This window comes from Chamaea fasciata, unplaced genomic scaffold, assembly GCF_029207755.1.
Source record: "Chamaea fasciata isolate MVZ Bird 193981 ecotype frontalis unplaced genomic scaffold, bChaFas1.0.hap1 SCAF_6, whole genome shotgun sequence".
In the NCBI taxonomy this organism is placed as follows: Eukaryota; Metazoa; Chordata; class Aves; order Passeriformes; family Sylviidae; genus Chamaea; species Chamaea fasciata.
The window spans coordinates 70,650,148-70,671,538 of NW_027094091.1; the positions used below are offsets into that span (position 1 = coordinate 70,650,148).

The 21,391-nt window shown below is 45.8% G+C and overlaps 2 protein-coding genes across 3 annotated transcripts; one reads left to right on the forward strand and one right to left on the reverse strand.

Annotated features, from left to right (window-relative positions):
• Nucleotides 1–35: 35 nt before the first annotated feature.
• Nucleotides 36–21,090, forward strand: GTF2E2 (general transcription factor IIE subunit 2). 2 transcript variants are annotated; one of them, XM_066184786.1, is made up of 8 exons: nt 36–79; nt 694–863; nt 10,432–10,523; nt 10,920–11,027; nt 11,596–11,778; nt 12,226–12,319; nt 19,456–19,571; nt 20,224–21,090. In XM_066184786.1, exons 2-8 carry the CDS (start codon nt 698–700, stop codon nt 20,341–20,343), a joined length of 879 nt encoding a protein of 292 aa, XP_066040883.1. In that variant the 5' UTR covers nt 36–79; nt 694–697; the 3' UTR covers nt 20,344–21,090. The 2 variants fall into 2 exon arrangements, with proteins under 2 accessions (XP_066040883.1, XP_066040884.1); XM_066184787.1 differs by lacking the exon at nt 36–79 and adding an exon at nt 265–376.
• On the reverse strand, nt 2,888–8,788 carry SMIM18 (small integral membrane protein 18). The gene is made up of 2 exons (XM_066185071.1): nt 8,731–8,788; nt 2,888–5,523 (listed from the first exon to the last, which is right to left on the reverse strand). Exon 2 carries the CDS (start codon nt 5,476–5,478, stop codon nt 5,182–5,184), a length of 297 nt encoding a protein of 98 aa, XP_066041168.1. The 5' UTR covers nt 5,479–5,523; nt 8,731–8,788; the 3' UTR covers nt 2,888–5,181.
• Nucleotides 21,091–21,391: the final 301 nt, after the last annotated feature.

Sequence of the window (21,391 nt, forward strand, 5' to 3'; positions counted from 1 at the left end):
ACGGGCGGGCCGTTTCCGGGGCGGGGCGCGCGGGGGCTGCCGGGAGCGGCATGGCTCGCTAGGCGGCGGCGGCGCGCGGGTGAGCGGGCGCGCGCGGGGGCCGCCGTGAGGGGACGGGGGCAGGCACCGGCACCGGCACCGGGACAGCAGCGGAGACGGCGGCGTTGGGAGCCGCTTCCCCGCTCTGTGCGCGGGTGTAGGGGCGGCGAGGCACCGGCATCCTCCGGCCGGTGGTTTCCGGTCGCCCGCCCGCCGCGCTGCCACTTTGTTCCGTCCTGCCGGTGGCCGTGAGGTCCCTCGTTAACCTGCTGCCCGGCTTTCCTACCCTGCTGTGACCGTGAAGGCTCGTTGGGCATTCCCATTCACACTCCTTAAGGTTCCGGTAGTACACTGACACCTTTGCTCTGTCGTTTAAGTCTGTGTTCGGGAAAAGGAGGAGCGAACAAGAACTAAATTGCTCCTCAGGGATGTGGTCACAGCACCACTCCTGACACAGATCACGGAGCGTTTGGACAACGCTCCCAGGCCCAGAGTGGGATCCTTGGCGTGTCCTGTGTAGGGCTAAGAGTTGGACTCAGTCGTGGGACCCTATGGGTCCCGTCGAACTCGGCATGTTCCGTGATAAACAGATATTTCTGCTCCTAAATAATTTAGTGACGCCGACACCTTTTTCTCCCCTTTTCCCCGTGGCAGAATCATGGACCCCAGCTTGCTGAGGGAGCGGGAGCTGTTCAAAAAGCGAGCCCTCTCCACGCCGGCCGTAGAGAAACGCCCAGCACTCTCCTCGGACTCCTCTGCTTCCAAGAAGAAGAAGGCCAAGGTAGTAGAGCAAGGGGGCTCCTCCAGCTCGAAACAAAACACAGGTGGGTGGAAGTCTCCTGTCCAGCAGCTGCTCCGTGTTTCCCACTGTTTGCCTTCAAGCTATGGTTTGATAACGTGAATAATGCTGTGCCTGTGAGTTTTGCTGGTGGCTGTTGTCATTCTTTCTCTTAAGTCACCGCTTTTGTTAAGGAAGTCACTTGCACAATGTGGAGAACCCATTCTCTGCTGGGCATATGTGTTAAGCCTCATCCCATGGCTTGGTTGCTGTTGCTGTGTTGGAGGAATCGCTATTGCCAAAATGATTCACGTGAAACTGTGCTTTGCTGTGTGGATTTCGGTGCTTGCTGGACAGGCAGTGGTGCCATTAGTTTTCTCTGTGTTTGGCATGTTGGATAGGGCCTGGAGCAATCTGGCCTAGTGGAAGGTGTCCCCGTGGCAGGGGGTTGGAACTGGATGATCTTTAGGCTCCCTTCCGGCCCAAACCATTCCACGATTCTGTGATTATTTCTGGCAAGAGAGCACCTAAAATATTTAGGTAACTGTAAATGGAAGGGTATCCGTACATGAGATGGGTTTTGCAAGGTGCACCTTGTCTGGCTTGCACGTTGTAATTAGCAGTTGTCCTTGTTTTACCTGGGAGCTAAGCTTTGCTCATGAGCACCAGGCATTCCAGAGGTTTCTGCCTGTTTTACTGAGGAGCTGTGGCGTTTCCCTGGGATGCTGGCAGTGATAGTGCATCTCTCAGGATCAAATCAACAGTTGATAAAACAGCACCAGGAACAGTGGGAGTGTGTGGAAAGTGGAGCACCGGGGAGAGGATTTGCTCCGAAAGCAGTGGCAGTTCTCAAGTGCACTTTAAAGGTCAGATCAAATGCCAGGAGTTACCAAACCACAAAATACCCTGTTGTGCAAACTCAGTCCGTGCTCATATTTTGAATAATACCACCCGTGGCTCTCTCCTGAACTCCAAAAGAAACAATAGAGCTCAAAACAACAGAGAAGAACGTCAGGGAGTTTGGGAGGAGTGAAGCATCTTCTGTCCCAGGGGAAGAGTTGGGAATTTGGGTATGTGTCTGCAGCTTCTCAGGCACCAAATAAAGTATCAGCCAGGCATTCTAAAATAAATCAAGGGAGGCCAGCTTTCCATCCAACCCTTTTTTCACACTCTCCAAATAAAACAAAATTCTACGTGGAATATCCAAAGCTGCGTCACTGGGGTGAGCGGGGTTTGCTGGGAGGAAGGGATGGGAGTCAGCGAGAGGGCAGAGGGTACAAATGTGAGTGTGATCTGGAGGATTTGAGCAGATAAAGAAGGTTTCATTTTGTTTCTGTGGTTTTGGTGGGCTGAGGGTTTCTTTAAGTGCTTTTGTGGCTGTCAGACAATTCGCTTACACAAAACAGGGACCCAGCGTGGCTCTGAGGAAATAAACTTGATCTTTTATGCTGCTGGCTGCATGCCAGGCAGTACCAGAAAGGTTCCAGGGTTTCTCCAGCTCTTTTATGCTGCAGAGTCAAAATCCATTGCCTCAAAACCCGCTTTTTATTTCACTTGCCAGATTGGCAGATGCCCGTCAGAATATGTGGATGTCAGAGATGGGTCTGGGGAGATGGAGTAAAAACTTGATGTTGAGGAATCCCTGTCCCACTGCCCCAAATAAACCAGAACTCTGGTGGCCAGCCCTAGTTTTTGTTGTGCAGTGGCCACAGAGCTGATAAATGGAGTCACAGTGTTTGTGTGTTGGCTCTGATAGTGCCCGGGTGTGTAGTGCCCACAGGTCCTCCCTCACTCTGTGGTTCTGTGACTCAGAGAGCCTGCCCTTGTCACCTTTTGGGGGAGGAGAGGTATGGAGACCATGCTAACCTTCAAATGATTGCACAGCTAAATCTGGCCTGTCTGAAGTCTGGCTCTAAGCTTCCCACTGCTCCTACACCAATTGCTGTACAGACATTACTGTCATTATTTCAGATCATTATTTCAACAACTTACTTGAAAAAGTTCAAAACTAGTTTACTCAGTTCGGAATAGGAACTGGAAAATAAGTGAGATGGATCAAATCTGTTTGGTTCATTTTATTAATCAGTAATAAATTGTGGCTGTGGTCTTAGTCCTTGTCTTAAGACCTTTGTCTCAGTGGTCTCCACCAACAGTAGTCAAGAGCCGAAATCTTCAGGGGCTGTTTTGTGGGAAAGAATCATCCTGAGTCTTCTCTGGTACTGTGCAAGGGGACACCTTTGTCTTCTGTTCCTTGTGCCCACACCTATTCCCCTTTGCAGACCTGTGAAATAAAAGGCTGGGATGAGTCCCAAGATTTGTCATTCCGTGTGCTTCTCGGGAAGGCAATGCCAAAGCAGTAGAGCCTGGCACGTTGCACACACTGCCCTCTTGTGTGCAGCCATGATGGGCATTTTTTGGGCTTGCTGCAAGTGTCCAGAGCGTTTGCTTTTAGGAAAGAGACATTAATTAATTCAGTGCACCCTGATGGCTGCTCTGGCCTCTCGGGCAGAACTTTGCAGTCTGATGCTGTCTCATACAGCAGAAGGTAACGTGTCATCCTTATCACCACTGACATTCATCGTATGTCGTGGTGTGAGTCCTGGATTATCTTCCACCTGGGGCTTCCATCAGCTGTGCTTTTGATTTTGAGCTTGAAGCGTTCTCTGCACGGGGGCTGGTCCGAACTTCACTGTAAGAAGCATGTCTGAGATGAATGGTTGTGAGGATTTGTGACTGCAGGAGGGAGTTTGCTTCTCCAGGTGAATCACTGGGCTAGCTCTGCTAGTTCATAGTGCCCTGGGTGTCTTGTGACTCCACCTCACCAACCAGGAGCAGCACATGCCAAATAGCAGGTCTTCCACTGTGTCCAGATCTTCTGGAGCTTAGTCATGCTCAGCCTGAGAGAGGGACTTGATATATATATAAAAAAGAGATCATTACAGGTACTGGCCATAGCACAGAGGTTTTGGGGGTATGGATGGACTGTGACATCACTAATGGCTGTGGCCATTTAGGTGGGTTTTGTTTCCTTCGTTGCAGGAATGTTTTCTGGGGTTAATACAGTTAAATAACTTGTCCCACTTGTAGCTTTGCACTGGGACGTTTCTGTGTGGGTTCAGGAGTGTGAAGGACTTGCCAGGAGTTCCTGACGGCCACGCTGTTGGACACTGTTATTACAGTCGTCATTTGTAACTGCAAAACTTGGACGGTTTTAAAAATCACAGGCACAAGACAGCTACAGAGGACTGGTGAGCCAGAGGTGTGAGAGTTCTGTGGTCAGGAAGGGGTGAGTGTGAACTCCGGGGTGTGTCAGCAGGCGGATGAAGTCAAGTGAGGTTCTCTTGTGCAAAGTGAAGCTGCCCTCTCTAGCACAGGGCTGGTCTCGGTGTGGCCTCATGCTGGCACCTGGAAGCTGCACATGGGCTGGGTGACATCCCCTTCTTCCATGTGGGAAGTCTGTGGCTCATCTCCCTGCATTCTTGCAAGAATTCCATCGGTTCCAGTTTGTCTTTGAAAGTTTGGGATAGGGATAATAGATCCAGCACGTCCTGCTCCCTGTAGTATTGTGGTTGCCACTGAAGCAGCAGCCTTGGGGCAGAGAATTATGCCTGTTTATTTCCAGCAGGATTTTTGGGAAGGGTGGGATATTCTGAAGGTAATGGGTTATGCAGGTCTCAACATCCAGAAACTGTTGGATAGTAAGGGGAGAACAGTTCCCTGGAACTGGAGAAGTGGGGAAGAAAGGGTCGAACCACCCTTAGGAGGACTAGAAAAGACCATTCTAGGGACCCATTTCTTGTTGGCTTAGTTTTCCTCCCACCACCCTCTCCTCTAAAAGCAAGAAACCCATAATAAAAAGTGCTGCCAAAGGCTAGAATTCACCCAGTCCTCTCTTGCTCTTCAGCCCTTCTCTCCCAACTTTTTTCTTACCCCTTGTCTGTCTGTCCTGTCCCTGTGTGGTTGACTTGGTGGGACAACACTGCTGTCTTTGCACTGAATGTGATCAGACTGTTGAACATTTTGTAAGTGTTTCTTCAGTTAAGCAACACGGTTTTAAGCATATTAGGCAACATTTGTTCGGTCAGGTAGACAAAATTCTATGCTAGTCACTCAATATAAACAGCAAAAGTTCATCTAAAAACAAAAATCTTTTTCCCTCCCATAACACTGCAATAGATTGTCTTTCTGCTAAGCATTTGGAAAGCCTTTGCCGATTATTCCAGCTCACATCCAGAGATAAAATTGCTGCTGTGGATATTCAAGTCCAAAAGAAAAAAAGCACATGACTTGCGCATTTGTAAGGTACAAGAGGCTTCCTTCGAGGTGTCAGACCAAGTTCTCCAAGTGCAGGTGCTCCGTGCTTCCTACACCACCTCTGTTTCACGCTTCCTGAAGCTGTTCATCATTGCTCTGACGGGGTTGGGCTCGTTCTCCAAGTCTTTCACAGTTTTGTTTTTCACGCAGCAGCAGCAGTCCAGCAGTTCGTACAGGAAAGCCAACACCACCAGAGAAACTACAGTGAAGATGAATATGATCAGGATAACAAAGCAGGCAGTGTTCCAGTTGTCATGGAAAGGGTAAATTTTTTGCACTTGGAAGCCCAGATACTGGGAAATGGATGTGGTAGTCTCATTCCAGTGAGTGCTGTTGAGGGTTGCCATTCTTGAAGAGCTGTCTGAGTGTGCTCACTGGCACAGATTTGGGAGCTGAAACACAAAAGCAAAGCTGTTGAGGACTGTGTCAATCAAAAACATGCTGTGGTATTTATCACAAATTGGAACTACTTAAACTCAGACTAAGTGCTCAAAGTTTCTACAAACGTGGATTGTTGCATAGTCATATTTGCTCATCAAAATATCAAACTTCAGATGTAGAAATTTGTGATAAGACCAGAACATTTTTTTTTTGGCAGTGTCTGGTTCATGCAGGCATCATGTGGTGTAAGTTATGCAGGGATGAGAGAGCTTTGCTTCTTTATTTCAATTATATCCACAAGCAGAGCTTACAGACTAGATTTTCGAGGTGTACAGTGGTTTCAACCACCTGCTGGTCGTCAGTCCTGAGGCTGCCGCTTGCGTGGTGTGAAAGGCCTTGTTATTTTGGAATTTCCTGCTAGCACAGACTTGTTCACCTGCAAAACTCTCTTGGCTTCAGGAGGGCAGCTTTCCCGACCTGTTCATACCCCTGCTCTTCCACTGCTGAGTAGTTTGTGCTGGAGAGACTTGGCTGCCCAGATGGCACTGAGAGTGTTTAAAATCCTGTTTCTGGTGCCGTATCCATTGGAGGTGGATAACAAGGAAAACCCAACCCTTTCTGAGGAGTTCTTACTTTCAGCTCTGCCTAGCCCTGGCCCTAGCGCTGTCTGTGGGCACCCAGCAGAGGAAGAGGCTGCTCTGTGATGTGGGGGGAGATGAAGCAAGAAGTTGGCTTCAGCAAACCTGCCTTTGCTCTATAGTCTAATGTAATAAAACTTGTCCAGGGAGCTACAGTAACTTCTGGTTGTCTGCTGTGGCTCTAGGACGTCCTAATAACCTTTTATTCTCTCAGGCAATTTAAGACTGGGTGTGGGAGGAGGAGATCAAGTCAGATCTCTGTATTTCCTTGAGGAAATAGCAGGGAGTTGTTAGGGGGAACATGGTGGTGATGGTGTCTACTAAAGCAGTCTGAGCACCTGACCTTATTTCTGTGAAATTGCTGTGGAAAAGGATATGGTGAAAACCAGGATCGTGCTGCCAAACCAGCTTGTGATCTATGTCTTATTTTTATTGTTCAAATATTATACATGTTGTTCCTTATCCTTCTGTCTTCAATGGATTTTAATGGAAATGGAAGAGCTTTGTTGTTGGGAAGGTCCCTGGCATTAGCATTCCATGCAGACATTTACTGGAGCAGTTGCAGTAACTTACTGTTTCCTCTGCTAAAGCTGTAACTGAGTACACAAATTAGTAATTGAATATACAAAGTATGACTGAGATGGATGGGATTAATTAAATTGTTGGTGGGGTTTTTTTTTCCTTAAACAAAAGTTTACAGAGCAAATCCAAGCTAAAAATACTCCTGGCTCGAGTCAGGTCCTGGCTTCAGGAGAATGGCTTGATTTGGTCACGGTCTGGGAAGGAAACTCAGCCAACCTGTTATGGGGCTAAAAGTCATGAGGGGTTTTGGAGGGTTGGCTTGAAGGCTTATTTTAAAATAATCCATGAGAGAAAGAGAGAGGGGGAAGCTGAATAAAAGGATTTGGAGTCCCCTTTGAGGAGTAATTAAAACAAGCATGATTTAATTGTGTATTTTAAATGGCAAGAGGATACCGTTGGGAAAGAAAGGAGTTCTGTTTTGAACCTTGAAAACAGATTTCTAAGACTGAGGGTTTTGTTGGAATCTGTTACGTGTAAGTTTGCTCGCTCTGTAAACACCAGGCACAAAACCAGACTGTTTCTGTGATGAAAATTTAGTAATTTTGGGGGGGGGGAGTTTTCATTTACATTGCTCAAAGTGCTCAAAATCTGGGGCTGCTTGAGGAACCTGTCGTGTCTACGTTGCACGGCCGGCGCCCTTTGGCAGCACAGCTCTCTGCCAGGGCAGTAGCTCTGTTCCCAAGAGGAGAGGGGCATTGGGCATAGCATGGCCAGGCAGGAGCTGTGCCGGCAGCACGGAGCAGTGCAGCAGCCATTCCCTTCCCACTCCACAGCCTCCATCAGGGCAGCCATTCCCTTCCCACTCCAGAGCCAGCCCCTTCCCACTCCACAGGCTCCATCAGAGCAGCGGTTTGCACGGTGGAGAGATGTTTGTCTTTGTGCCAGGAGGTGGAATTTAATGCTCCTTGAGGAGGAGGATGATGATCTGCTTAGATTTGGATGAGGTGAGGCAGATAAAGATCAGCTACTCTTTGCTGTAATTATTAAAATACAAGGCTGAAGTAGCTGCTGCCAACTGTTCAGAATTAAAACAGCACTAATGAGGTTAGTGTCCTTGAAAGCTGTCAAAAATGGGCTGGTTTCCTGCAGTTTTACTTGTTTTGTAATGGCACAGTTCAGATTCGTATCATCAGCCAGTCTGATTTGCAATCAAGTCAGCAATTGTATGTATCCAAAATGCAGTGAGTTAAATATTTAATGAACTGGTTCCTCTAATATCTGCACTAGGTTTTAATTTAAAAGCATTAGCATCTTTGGGCACTGCAGAGGAGCAGCTTTATTTGAATTCATATTCATGGAGTAGAGGGAAATGACTGGCAGAAAATCCTTTTAATGCAGCGCTGAGGAAGTCCTGTTTAAGAAAGCACTGAGCAGACATCTCGGGGTAAAAGCATTTACAAACCTCAGGTGCATTCTAACCCGGCTGTTTGCGCTGTATCGATGGCTGCTACAGTATTTCCAAAGATAACAGCAGGCAGAGGGATTTTCTCCCTACCCCAGTGTATACCACATTTCTAGAACAGGTTTCTCTTCCACGCACACAGATCCCTTTTAGGCAGCCTAATTTACGGAATACCCCCTGGGAGGTAACGTTTCTCACATTTCGGCTGGAGCTGTCTTTGTTTTAAGGAAAACCCTTTCGCTGTCGTTTCTGTGAAAACACACAGAAATCAATCACAAGGAATGTGAGGCTGCAGGAAACCAGCCACCTCCCCTGTAAGGACGAAATCCATTTTGTTTACTGAATCTTGGCTTGTAGTGTTAGCTTTGCTGTAAGATGGAGTGGTCATCAATTTTCCATTAGTGCACAGATGGTGAAAGTGCTTGTCTGATCGTGCAAGACAAGCTCCTCCGCGTTCAGCAGGATAAACCCAGCTCAGCCTAGAGAAAAATCAGTCTGATTCCAAGAAGCTTTTACAGGTTCTCAGCTTACAGGCATATTTTCTTTCAGTAATCAAGATAAACCTGAGAGAATGTTATAAAATGATACACACCTACCTCTTGTGTGAAAGGATGCTGAGAGAGCGCCGTTCTGGTCCCTTTTTTTAGTGCAGCCTATGGCACAGCTAAGATGGAGCTTTCCTTCCATTGGCCAGAGCACGATGCTGCTGACAACTTCCTTTGTGCTCATTTGCATCGAGCCCTCAACCCCAGGAGTAAATCATTCATAAATACGACTCTTACTGTCTGGAATAAGAAGCAAACCCCTCCCTTTGTCGTTTTTCTGGGAGCGCGAGTTGGCCACGACCCCGCTCTGCTTTGTGCTGGATTCAGCCATCAAGCCATGACGTTTGAAGTGTTAATATCTGCAGATTTCCAGCCTCACCGTGTGATTAGATTCTCTTGTCATGAACTGTAGCAGGCTGCAACCAGGCAGATTAAACAAGATAATCTTCCCGGTTCAATTGACAGAACAAAAGCATGATAAGTCGTCTTTAACTGTTTGTTGTACCTCTGAATTTATTTTGGTCGCTTCAGACCTCTCATTACGTCTATGATTTTTCTCTTTATTTATAAAATGTCATAGACACTAAAAGTAATCTTCAAAGGGAACCCTGTAGGGGAAAATCCCTATGGGCCGCATCTTCAGGGGAGCTGGCTTTTGATTTTTCTCCTTTCACCATCTTAATTCAGTTACCAGAATAAAATATTCTTCTGTAGCTGCAGTTACACTGATTCTTCTATGTTAATTTTAGAATTGTTGTGCTGTGTAAAGCCTCTAAGACGGTGTCATGTAACAGCTTCACGATTCTGTTCTTTTCTCTCGCTTCGCTGATTTTTCCACAAAAATAATAGGAGCTGTGTATCTCTCAGATAGCTGTTGTCCTGTCAGATGTGCTTAGAAATCACCAGAGGATTAATCAATCCCCACGGTGACAAAGAGATGATATTCTTTTTCTGGAGTAGCTGAAATTCCAAAAAACTGTTGCCATTAGGTTTGAGAAGTGTTGTGCTGGTAATGAGCCTGTGGCTTGTGATTGTGGTTTGTGGATATTTGCATTTAATGTGCTGTGCTAAGAGCTGACGTTAATGAAATGGTCATTATCAACCTTGCAAGAATTTTTGAAACAAAATGATCGCCAACCTCATGATAAAGACAACCAGAGCTGACAACAGAGGGGGTTCTGAGTTGTTGTTCCAGTTGTGCAACACACCAGGTTGAATTGGTTTGCGTTTGTATGGGTCTGTTTAATAAATTCTCCACTAGAGCTACTTTAAACAATAATTTAAAAAAAAATCATCACAGCCTTCCTGCACCTGCTGTGTAACCATTGAGTGCCTTTTGGGAAGAAGAGAAGCTTTCTGCCCCCATCTCAGCAGCAGGAAGGTATTGGTGGAGCAAATGCAGTGCATTATTTCAGCGTGGATTGATGTAGTGTAAATGATTATGGGATGTGAAGCCACCAAATTAAACGTGTTTACTTGGGGCAGCAACTCTGCAGTCACTTGATGCTTTCTTAACTTTTTATTTGCCGTGTTCTGCCGAGAAATGTTCCAGAGCTGTGTCCTCTGAGTCTCTGGGTCTGGATCAAGGTGTGTGCAAGGACTCACCTGAGGGTGGCTGCTTCTGCCACTCCTGTTTCTGTCCATAGCTGTCATGTCAAAAGCTGCTGGAAGTAGACTGAGAACGTGATGGAGCTCAGAGCCAACAGGAAGGTATGGAAGCATCCTCTAATTGTTTGTTTTCTTTCCTTGTAGATCACAGCAATGGATCATTTAACTTGAAAGCCCTTTCAGGAGGCTCTGGCTATAAGTTTGGAGTCCTTGCTAAAATAGTGAATTATATGAAGGTATGGTGTTTTGGTGTAAAATAATACTGTTTTAAAATACTATAATTATTTCTTGTCCTGTGGTAGCTGGAAAATGCTGTATGTTTCAACTTCTGAAATTCTTCTGCTGCAAGAGTGAGAATTTCAAGAAACTGCTTGTTAAATTCAAATTGCTGTCAGTAAATGAAATTGTCAGCATATTGTTCCATAACTGAAATCCTAATTATCCCAGGTCACTTTGAACCAAGCTAATGGGGTTTATTTGCAGGAATTTCAGGATGCCGTCAGATTTTGGGATTCATGGGCTATTGATCAAAATAAAGTATAATTTGGTGCCCTTCTTAGTTTAGGTTTTGATGACTGAGTTGCTGAATAAAGTGAGTACAGAACTGTAATAGATCCTGTTTGCTTTTCCAGACCCGGCACCAGCGTGGTGATACACATCCATTAACCCTGGAAGAGATACTGGATGAAACACAGCACTTAGATATTGGACTCAAACAGAAACAATGGTTAATGAGCGAGGTAAAGAACACCCATGTTCAGATTTTCATTAAAGAATTCTGATAAACCTGAATTATACACATTCATTAAATTATTAAATACGTAATCCCTCCGTCAAGAAACTATTGAGTCAGACTGTAACATTCCTTGCTGCCAGCACTGATGTTCTGGGGTACTGAAACCTCTGCTCTGGCAGTGTTGGTTGGGAGGGAAGCTTGGCTTTGCTAAAGGCTTTCATAAGGTAGCTCCAGGTTTCTTCCACAATGAGCCAGAATATCAAAATGGCACGGAAGAGCTCCTCCCAAGAAGCGTGTATAAAATTATTGCTGAGCTTTTGCCAGATGAGAAAAGGTAAACAAATACCCTGCAGCACCAAAATTGGGTCCCTTCTCTGTTAGAGGTGCTCTGTTTTGTGGTGAATTATGCCTAGGCAGGTGGATCTAGGATCCAAGGATTTAAAATCCGTTTGAATTCAAACCTCCAGCCTGACAGCTCTAATATGTGGCTCATGTGCTCCAAAGCACACCAGAAAAAAAAGTAGTAAGTGTCTGCACTGTTTCAAGGTTTGAAATTTCTGTTCCTGTTACAGGCTCTAGTCAACAATCCGAAAATAGAAGTTGTGGATGGGAAGTATGCTTTCAAACCCAAGTACAACTTGAAAGACAAAAAGGCTCTGCTCAGGCTCTTGGACAAGCATGACCAGCGAGGGCTGGGAGGAATCCTTCTGGAAGACATCGAGGAAGGGCTGCCCAATGCACAGAAAGCCATAAAGGTGAGGAACACGTGTCAGCAGTACAGCTGGTTCACATCTCAGAGGGAGGAGAGACACTGAGACAGGGTTTTCTCATGAGTTGTTTCTGTTCTTGTGGTAACTCAGAAGCTATTTCAGCAGATCTAATATTGTGGCCTTTTCTGTATTTCATCCTTTGCATTCAGATTTGCCCTGATGGCTCAGCACAGCTCTCAGAGCTCTTTCTCACAAAAGGCTCGTGATCTCCTGCATTCCAATTGTAGGCATTTAGTTCTGCTTTCACACCTTGACCTCGGTCCTCTGAATCTCATTTTTGATTTATTGGTGTACTCCTGTGCTTCATGGCCAGCTGCTTTGCAGCTTCTCCAGTTTGTTGTTGCTTTTTGTAGCACAAGGTCTGGCTCTGTTGGAGCCCTTCAGCTTGGAAACGAAGTGATTTTGAGTTGTTCTTTTGCATTTGTTTTTGAGGCTTTAGGGGACCAGATCATCTTTGTTAATCGCCCTGATAAGAAGAAAATTCTTTTCTACAATGACAAGAGCTGTCACTTCGCTGTGGACGAAGGTAGGTGTTGTTTCACGTAGGTTTCCATGGCAATTGATCTGAATTCATCTTAAGCACCTCTGTGTATAAGCAGTCTTCAGGTAGAGCAGTCTTTTAAGGTGAGAATGGAATATTAGGTGTGTCCAGATGTGAGGGGAATGTTTATAATAACCTGAGGCTAGCGAGACCGGCGAGTGAGTGCAGCGGTAGTATCCTCTGCCTTGTGGTGGATACACTGGAACATGGCACCAGGAATCCAAGAGTTGTCTTCAAGAGTAGCGGTACAGAAGGGACTAAAAACCACCTCACTGTGAATAAAATGGCATCGAACATTTTGCTGCTTCGGGGGAACTCAGAAAAACCCAAAGGAATGATTTGTGGGTGCAAGATTTTTGTTGGGTTTTTTTTTCCGGTTTGTTGACCATGTGACTGCAGCAAGAGGCCATAAATGGAACAGAAGGAGGAAACACAGAGTGATGAGATGTGAGCAAAATTCTTGAGAAGGGGATGGTTACAGTTGGGAGGAGAGCACGGATCTGGGGCAGTGCTGCTGCCCAGGGCTGGATTGGATTTGGGGCTTCATAAGTTCGCCGTGTTAGCTGTGTCACAAGTAGTGGTAAAATCCTCTGGTGCCATTTTATGCGCAGAAATTAATTACGGAAATCGGCGTGCGTTCCGGTGACGACATCAATGCCAACATCAGGTGTCTGTAAATGCAGAAAGGGGAAGGCAGTCTCTGCCAGAAGATCTTATTTTGAATGACTCAATGACACTGAACGCTTTCTTTTGTCATTGTATTGTTCTTGTAACGTGACATATAAAGCCATTGCATCACACAGCATCGCATTAGGTATGGTAAAAAAAGAGTTTTGATACAAATTTGAACTGCTCTACTTACAGGACCACAGGAGGATGCATAAAGATCTTTCTTTCTTTCTTTGCCTGCCTCCAAGGGAATCCTTATTTCTGATAGAATTTAGCAATTGAAGATGTGTATCATTAACTGTTTGTTACATACTGAGAGTACACACATGTAATCTCAGTAATAGTAGCTGTGTTTCACAAAGGTGATTAAGTAGAGGTGACATCTATAGCATTTAAAAATGTGAAAAATATTTCAAAAGGTTGAAGTGAATTCTTTTTGAACAATAATTTCTGTCATTTCTTGGTAGCGGCAGTGAAACTATACGCAAAATGCAGAATGGATTCACTGGGGAATTTCTGATTTCCAAATGTTTAGGAGTTCACCATGGACACTGTCATTCTGTTAAGGTAGTGCCTCTTTAGTCCATCAGCCCACAGTCTGATGTGGGGGTCTGAACATGGCCAAATCATTTAGAAATCAGTGCTCTTGCAGTAACTTTTGAGACAGAGCTTTTAACTTTCAGCCACTGGTTGTACCATACTCGTGTTGCTAAACGAATGTTTGTTCTTGTGCAATTTTTTCCAGATAGCAGGAAAACTGTTATCCATACTAAAAGAGTTGTCAGAGGGAAGTCTCTACCCTGTTGCTATTAGCTTATAATAACTCCAGGATTAACTGTGAAATTTCATGACAGAGCCCATTTTGTTAAGATGTAGACGGAGGCATCAGGCAGCCAGGATAGATCCTGGGCTCTTCTTACATGAGACATGTTGTAGCACATCCGTGATTGCTGGGGAGCAAGCGGTGCAAGAGGGAGGAAGAGGTTAAAAACCTATTGCTATCAGAGGGAGGAAGAGGTTAAAAAACCCCTTTAAAATGCCTGGCCTCCTGCTGAAGGAAGGCATTTAAGCCTGCAGTGTGTGTCCTGAAGGGATGCAGTGTGCAGTGTTTGTAGTTCAAGGTGGCTCTGCTTCCTTTTATCCGCAGGTGGCAGCAGCTTCCCATCAGAGCCAGAAGTGATGTTTTGTTGTTGCTCTGTTCCTGCTGGTTTTGGTTTTCCTTTTGATGCTTTGTTCTGAGAGGGGGCAAGAATATTTTCTCTTTTGTGATTGTTGTGATCCACCTGCGTATTGCCACAGTGCTGGAAACATCCCCGAGCAGGTTCACTCGCTCACTGCAGCTGGAGCAGGTCCTTTTTCCGACCATGTTATCCTGTGACGAGGGAAACCCATCCTTCCTGATCGGCTTTGCTTTAGGATTCTTTCCAGAGCAGCAGAAGGGTGTCTCTTAGGGAGTCACTGGCAGAATTGTCTGTGCACAGGATGAGTTGTGACACGTCTCTGCCTTAGCAATGCTGCTGCAGCTCATTATCTCCGGCAACGTTAAAATGAAGTTTTTAGAAGACTGCAAAATAAGCCTTGAAGTGTTGGCAGACTCTTTGATCTAGCAGCCGATGACAGTTCAAAATATGTTTCTAGTTTAATGTTTATCCTCAGAAATAAGGTCTCTGTGCTCCTCCGTGCACAGTGCTGCCGGATGACATCCCAGTTCAGAACGTGTTGGCTGAGGTTGATAGCCTTGAAAAGTCGGGTGTCCTCTCCCACTGCTGCCTGAGCTCCATCAGCAGGGAAAGAGGAGCTGCCAGGGCAACTTGGAGCTCGCTGCCTGGAGTAGTGGGAGGACCTGCTTTCTGGCAGTGCCTGCCTCTGCCCTTGAGGGCTGAACAAGCTTTTTTTTGCTCCCCCTGTGAAAATAAATCCCAGCGTATCGCAGCAACAGAGCGGTGCCTATATATCGTGATCTCAAGGGTACTGGAGAAGGTTTTAGCAGTAAGGAACGGCTTTTGTTCTTCCTTTTATGTGATTAGCTGAGGAAGGTTCAGATTGCATGTGTTCCTTCTGGACTTCCTGGCTAATTAATCTACTGTCAGTGGTGTGGAGCTGAAAGTGTTTATAAAAGCAGGGCCAGATTTCAGGTGCTTCAGCCAAGTCAAACGCTGCCTTTTTGTGCTGGGGCGAAGCACTTTGCATGTGAACAAGGCTTTCACCCCTGTGCTGAATGCTGAAAGGCCAGTTTGATTGCCTCACTGCTAGAGATGGTATCTTTCCCAGCTGAATGCACTATAGGAAGTATTTTCTTGCTAAAAAATTCGCATACTTAATTATTTTAAAATTCTTCCTAAGCCTTTGAAGGGCTTTAGAGAATGGCCAAAGCTTCTTAAATTTAACACTGTGAAAACTGCTTGGAATCAGTGCTGATTTACGGTTGTGGTGGTCCAGAGGCAGCACGGATTTAGCATCAAGCACCTTTTCCTCCTGGTGTAAATCCAGTTCTGTGTTCACTGGGACTGTTAGGGCTGTTGTTTCTTCCTTTTGCACTGTTACTGTCTGTTTTTGTCCTTTGCTCAGCTTTTGGCTTGGCTCACTGAAGATTTTTAAGCTGTTTTTAATCTCTGGCAGATTTTATTACCTGCGTGATGTATCAGTTTATCTCCACAACCATCTCAACCTTTCTGCAAGAGCAGGTGAGGCAGTCAGAAGTGCTGGATAAGCCTCTCCAAAGTCACCAGGCAGTCATTTACCCATGACTTCATTCCCCAAATGTAAGCATTTAGAGAAAGGAAGTGTGTTAGAGTATAATCACTCAGGGTATGTCAGTGCAAATTGTTTTCATCTATGAGGCACCTCGTGATACTGTAAAATCAAGGTAACTCTGCATCCTTACCCCTTGGGTATTTCAGAGAGAGAAGGTGTCTGCAAAATCTTTGTTACGCTGCCCTCTGCTTAACTCTGTGTTGGTTCCTGCTGGTCAGAGCTCGTTGTTTTGAGTCTGTGCACGCACACTTCGTGTTGCTGGAGATGTCAGCAAACATCTAAAGCGGCTTTTTAGCCGGCTCCTGGTCTCATTTTCTCCTCTCAGTACTCAAAAGACCAGAATTTAGCTCTCTGGAGGAGCAAGGAAGCAGCCTGTGAGTAGTGTTGATTCTGTCCAGTTTCTGAGTTTAAATGTTTTAGTGATCATTTTGCAAGGTATTGTGTATAGGATTTTTTCATGACACTTGCCTCAGATCTGGGATCACAGCTTTCTGCCTCTTCTCAGGAAAATCTGCGCTGGAATCAGGACTTGAAAGCTCTGTGGAAAATGCAAATCTCTGTGAGGGTTCAAAGCCCCTTCATGGCTTTGACCAGAAACTCTTGGGAAATTTCTCCCCTGGGGATTTTTTCTGGGCTCTGTCTTGTCAAAGCAGCCTAAGCTGTGCAGAGACTGTCAGCTTGCCTGAGTGCAGCCTGCTGCGGTCAGGTGAAGCCTTGCTGTCTTTTTATCTTCCTGTAGCCATTTTACTTTTATTCTGGCTGATGTATGAAATAATTTAGTGGCTCTGAGAGAAGAGTCTCTCACCTTTTCTCTGCTGCGATGGTGTCAAGATCACCAGCAGTGAACAGGACTCAGAGAAGGAAAATTGAATGTGCTCTGTAATCATAATGGCTCCAGGCACCACAGGGATGCATACATCCCAACCTGTTCTCCATGGCTGGCTGGAGCAGGCCAGCATGTGGGGAGCTTCCTGCTCCAACCATCCCCTTCCACTCCTCACAGCAGCACTGAGCTCCTTGTGCCCTGTCCACAGAGAAAAGAACGACCTTGTGAAATACGGATCTGGGATGTTGAAGCCTTCCCTAGGAGCTGCCTTCTGCCGCTGTTGTCTGCTCTTCAGACACACGGCACAAAGGCCAGGGTGACAGCATTTCCAATTCTTTCCGAAGGAAACCGGGAAGAATCTTCCCCTGTGTCAGGTCAAGGGTATATTTTCTGAGGTGCAGAAGTACCACAGCTACAAATGCAGAGGGTTGACTCTTGAGAGCTGTAGTTATTGCCAGCTTTTCCCACAGGTTCTCATATTTCAGAGACGATGTCACAATAATTCAGAGAGTGTATTCCCAAGGTCTAAACTTTCCCTGGCTGATAGGGGCATAGTCCTTGGAGACTTAAAAACCTGACAGGTAATGTGTAAATGATTCAGTGCCAGCCATCCAGCTGCTCTCTTTCTTCAGACCTTGCATTTAGCCCAGTGTCTGGTGTTACACCAGGTCAGCTTTGTGATGAGATGATGGATGGATCTCCCTTTCCTTTTAGATGACACACTAAGTGCAGACAGCTCATATGCACTGAAGGGTGGTGGCTCCCTGTGCTTCTCCACCTTTATCCTGTACTTTTAGTTCCAAACCAGTCCTTCAATATGGGGTGTTTCCGTGTTGTTGTGACTCCCTCTTTCCTGGGTAGTGAAGTATTTTAAAGCCCTACATGGGGCTCCAGCATGGGAAGAAGATTCTTTTGCAATTACTGCAATCAAAGCAGTAGTGCTGAAAGCAGCCTGATTTATGGAGGAGTTTTTAAATGGAGTTGCAGAATATGATACAGTGACTCTGGTGGGGCCAATTAGTGGATTAAATTATCTGTATGTAAAGTCCATTCCAGCTCTGCATTTTGGACCTTGGTGCCTGTTCCATTTGTATTTCTTGGCCAAGTTTAAAAGGTGGATGGGAAGCTGGAGTGATGTTATAACCATGGCACTACAAGAAATGCAGAGTGCTGTAGTTAGGTATTAACCGTGGTCTGTACTTCTGTGCATGCTGATCCCTGAAGAGCTGACCATTTATTTTCTAGTGTTTAATTTTTCACTTCTGTTCCCCAGAAGAATGCAGACCGGTTTAACCTTAAGCACCTATCCTCAGCTTCCCTTTTTTTTTGCACCAGGGCGTATTTGTCCATACATCCCTAACTTTAATGACTAGAGGCACATTTGTTTGCAGCAGGGTATTATAAATAGGAGGACAAACCTTCTCCACTTGCTGCAGCAGGATGAGATGAGGGATGATGTGTGATAAGCAGGCACCACCAACTATGCTGAAAGCCTGGAATCCCCCTCAAAATGGATGAGCAGATGGAAAATGTCTTGGCTACAGTGTCAGTCCTTGCATTAAGGGATGTGCACACTGATCCCAGGGTGCTGGATAGCCTCTGTGAGAAACAGGCTGTGAGCTAGCTCCCTGTAACCAAAAGTAGTGTTTCGGCAGATTTTGGTTCTCTTCAAAACCACTGCATTACCAAAAGTGAACACTGTCGTTCTTCACTGGTGAAATTCCTTTCTTTTGTTTCCTGGAAAGCTGGGACGGCCTCTTACTTTGGCAACAGGAAGAAGAGAAACGCCTGAGACTATGCATGTATTTGCATAGAAAAACCAGGTGCCTTAGGTAGGGAATTGTTCCAAGGCAGGAACCGGGCTGGTTTCCTACACTTCCATTTGGTTGCAGAGTGCCCAGAGCCGGGGTATCCGTGGCACTGGAACATCTCATCCCCTGCTGCAACAGGACAGATCCTTAAGCATGCAGAGGTTGTGGTTGTTTTGACAACTGTATACTAAATTTATCTGGAAATAAAGGGAAAATTTTAGTCTTGCCTTGCTATGTGTGCCTCGTGTTTTATTTATAGTTTGTTAGCCAGACCTGCTGACAGGATGTATCTTAACTCCCTGCCTGGGGAATGAAGGGAGGTAGGATCGTACCAGCCGCTGCCTGGAGAAGGCATTCCAGAGGCTCTGTGAAACTTTACGTGAGGCAGAAAGTGTGCAGGCAGATGGCAGCTGCTCTAATTAAGACTTACTGTCTCTGTCTGTTTTCCTGCTGCTGTGGTTTTTAAGGTGTCTCTCTTCTTTTTAACACCAGAGGAATTTTAGTACTTTGTTATCTGTAGAGCACGGTATGGATCATATTGCAGTGATAAACGAGCTCAGAGCCACTGAAGTAAGCGTCTTGAACCTTCAGTAAATTAGACAATGGGATGACAAGTCTCCCAAGTCAGTGGCAGCTGAAGATGTGTAAATTAAGTTGCCATTTATGGTTGGTGATTGCCCTTCATCAGGATCTATGAAACTCATTCACAGCCTACACAGCTCTAGAGATTCCAGGCAGAAAGAGACTCCCATAGCAAATAAACATGAAAATCACAGGTTGCCTCCGGGTGCTCCTGATGCTCGAGTGCAATTTAGCTTGAGGGTGTTTTGTGGTTGTTTTGTTGGTTGGAATTTCATCTTTTCGTGTTTTGGGTGTTGTTGGCAGTGCATCAGCATTTGGAGCGGGTAAAGGCTGTGCTGAGTGAGTGCCTGCTGGCAGTGACAGACTGACGTGCCAGAATGTTTCAGTGTTTGGAATCAAGTCTCTCTCCTTCCCTTCCTGTGGGGTCTTTGCCCAGGGTTTGCTTAGTGGGATATATAAAACCGGGTTTGTCGTTTCAGAATTCCAGAAGCTGTGGAGGAGCATTCCCGTGGATTCTATGGATGAGGAGAAGATAGAGGAGTATCTGAAACGACAGGGTATTTCTTCCATGCAAGAAACCGGACCAAAGAAAATAGTAAGAGATACAAATTATAGATCTTCCTAGGAAATCCCCCCTTCCTGATCCTGCACTGTTAATTCCAAAACACGTTGGTGAGCCTGTGCACGGCTTTTGGGGAAGCGTGACCAGTGTTAAAAACTGGAAAAACCAAGTGCTGCAGCCAGCCGTCAGAGATTTTTATGACTCGTTAGAGCCAGTTAATCCGAGCACCATCAAAAGAGGGCAAACGCCAGGAATCCCCATGAGCTCCACAGTGGAAGATTCTGCTTGAAGCTGTATGAAGAGTAGTAGTATTTTGGGTGGAAGGTGCTGGTGGGGGGGTTAACTTTTCTGCTAAACAGTTTTGAAATCCTGATGACATTGTGGATAGAACTATTGGCCCTGTACCTGCTTCTGTAGCTGCGTGGGATGGTTTGGAACCTGCGCTTGAAAATGCCAGCTTTACAACTGTGCCTGGGATACCGTGGCTCTGCTCTGTCCCTAGGATCATCTTCCTGCCTGGATTGGAACTGGATGCTGTTGCTTCTCCAGGAGCCAGCACTTCCCTTCCCTGCCTACCCCTGGTTCTGGCAGAGCTCATCTTTGGCAGCAGCGGTGACCAGCACAGTGTCACACGTCAGGTCAGATGTCCCAAGATCTTCTGACTCCTGTTTGTTTCTTCTTGCAGGCTCCCATTCAGAGGAGGAAGAAACCTGCTTCTCAGAAGAAACGCCGGTTCAAGACTCACAATGACCACTTGGTTGGAGTATTAAAGGATTACTCTGATGTGGTTCCTGGCAAGCAGTGAGCGGTTGAATTCTGGAGCAAACGTGCGTTTCTAGACGGGCTTTCTTTCTGCTGCTGGGGCTCGGTGTCTGTTCGCAGGAGGACTGACTGTATATAATAATGTGATGTGTTTCCCCCACCCCAGCAACTGCCGAGGTGAAACAGGTCAGTTTAAGAGCAAGTATGAGCTACTAAATTTAGAGGTTAATTTAATTAGCTAATTGGAAACGTGTCTTTGAGTAAGAGGTTCTCACTAGTTGCCTGTTGGCATAGGGTGATAAATGGTGCTCAGCATGTAATGCAGGAATTCCTGCTCAGTGCTTAACTCTGCTTTTACATTGCTTAATGGGTATTTACCTGGAATTACTTACAAGGGGCTTTCTAGTGGGATTGAATACAGCATTTGTTTTACCTATTTCAGGAAAACCTTTTCCTAAAAGCACTGCAGGCAAAGTTTCTCTCACAGTCAAATACACCCACGGTTTGTATGCTTCTTCCTTGCCATGGGACTGAGCTTTGCTGAAAGGCGGTGATATCTGAGACTCACACTCAAAAAACCCCCTCTCCCGAAATCCCAGCAGGCTGTGGGATGGGATTCAGCCAGAGCCTCCTAATGTTAATTAGGAATTGCCCTTGGCGATGTCTCCTCACTATTGTGGGTACAAGCGTGTTGCACTTTCTGCTGTGTGCACAGGAGGGAAATAAAACGACGGTGTAATACTGAAGTGGTTTTTTCTTTTACATAATAAATTTACAATGCAGGTTTCCAGTGCTGCTTCCTTCAAAAATGAGAGAATGGGCAACTTTTGTGCTTGTTGCATTTTCCTTTTCATGGAGGTGAAGGAATCTTTGCTGTATTTTTATCCTCTCAGTGACTTACTGTTCTAGGCTAATGCTGTCGTCTTTTTAATGACGGCTGTGGAGAGGGGAGGAACCACCTTAAATGCAAGCTCCCTGTTAGATGCCTCATGTTCTGTGCAGCACAGCCTTACGTGGAACGTGGCCAAATCATGTCCTCTTGATAACTTATTTTGATGTTCCGAACCAGAGTCGGTCAATGCTGATCCTGT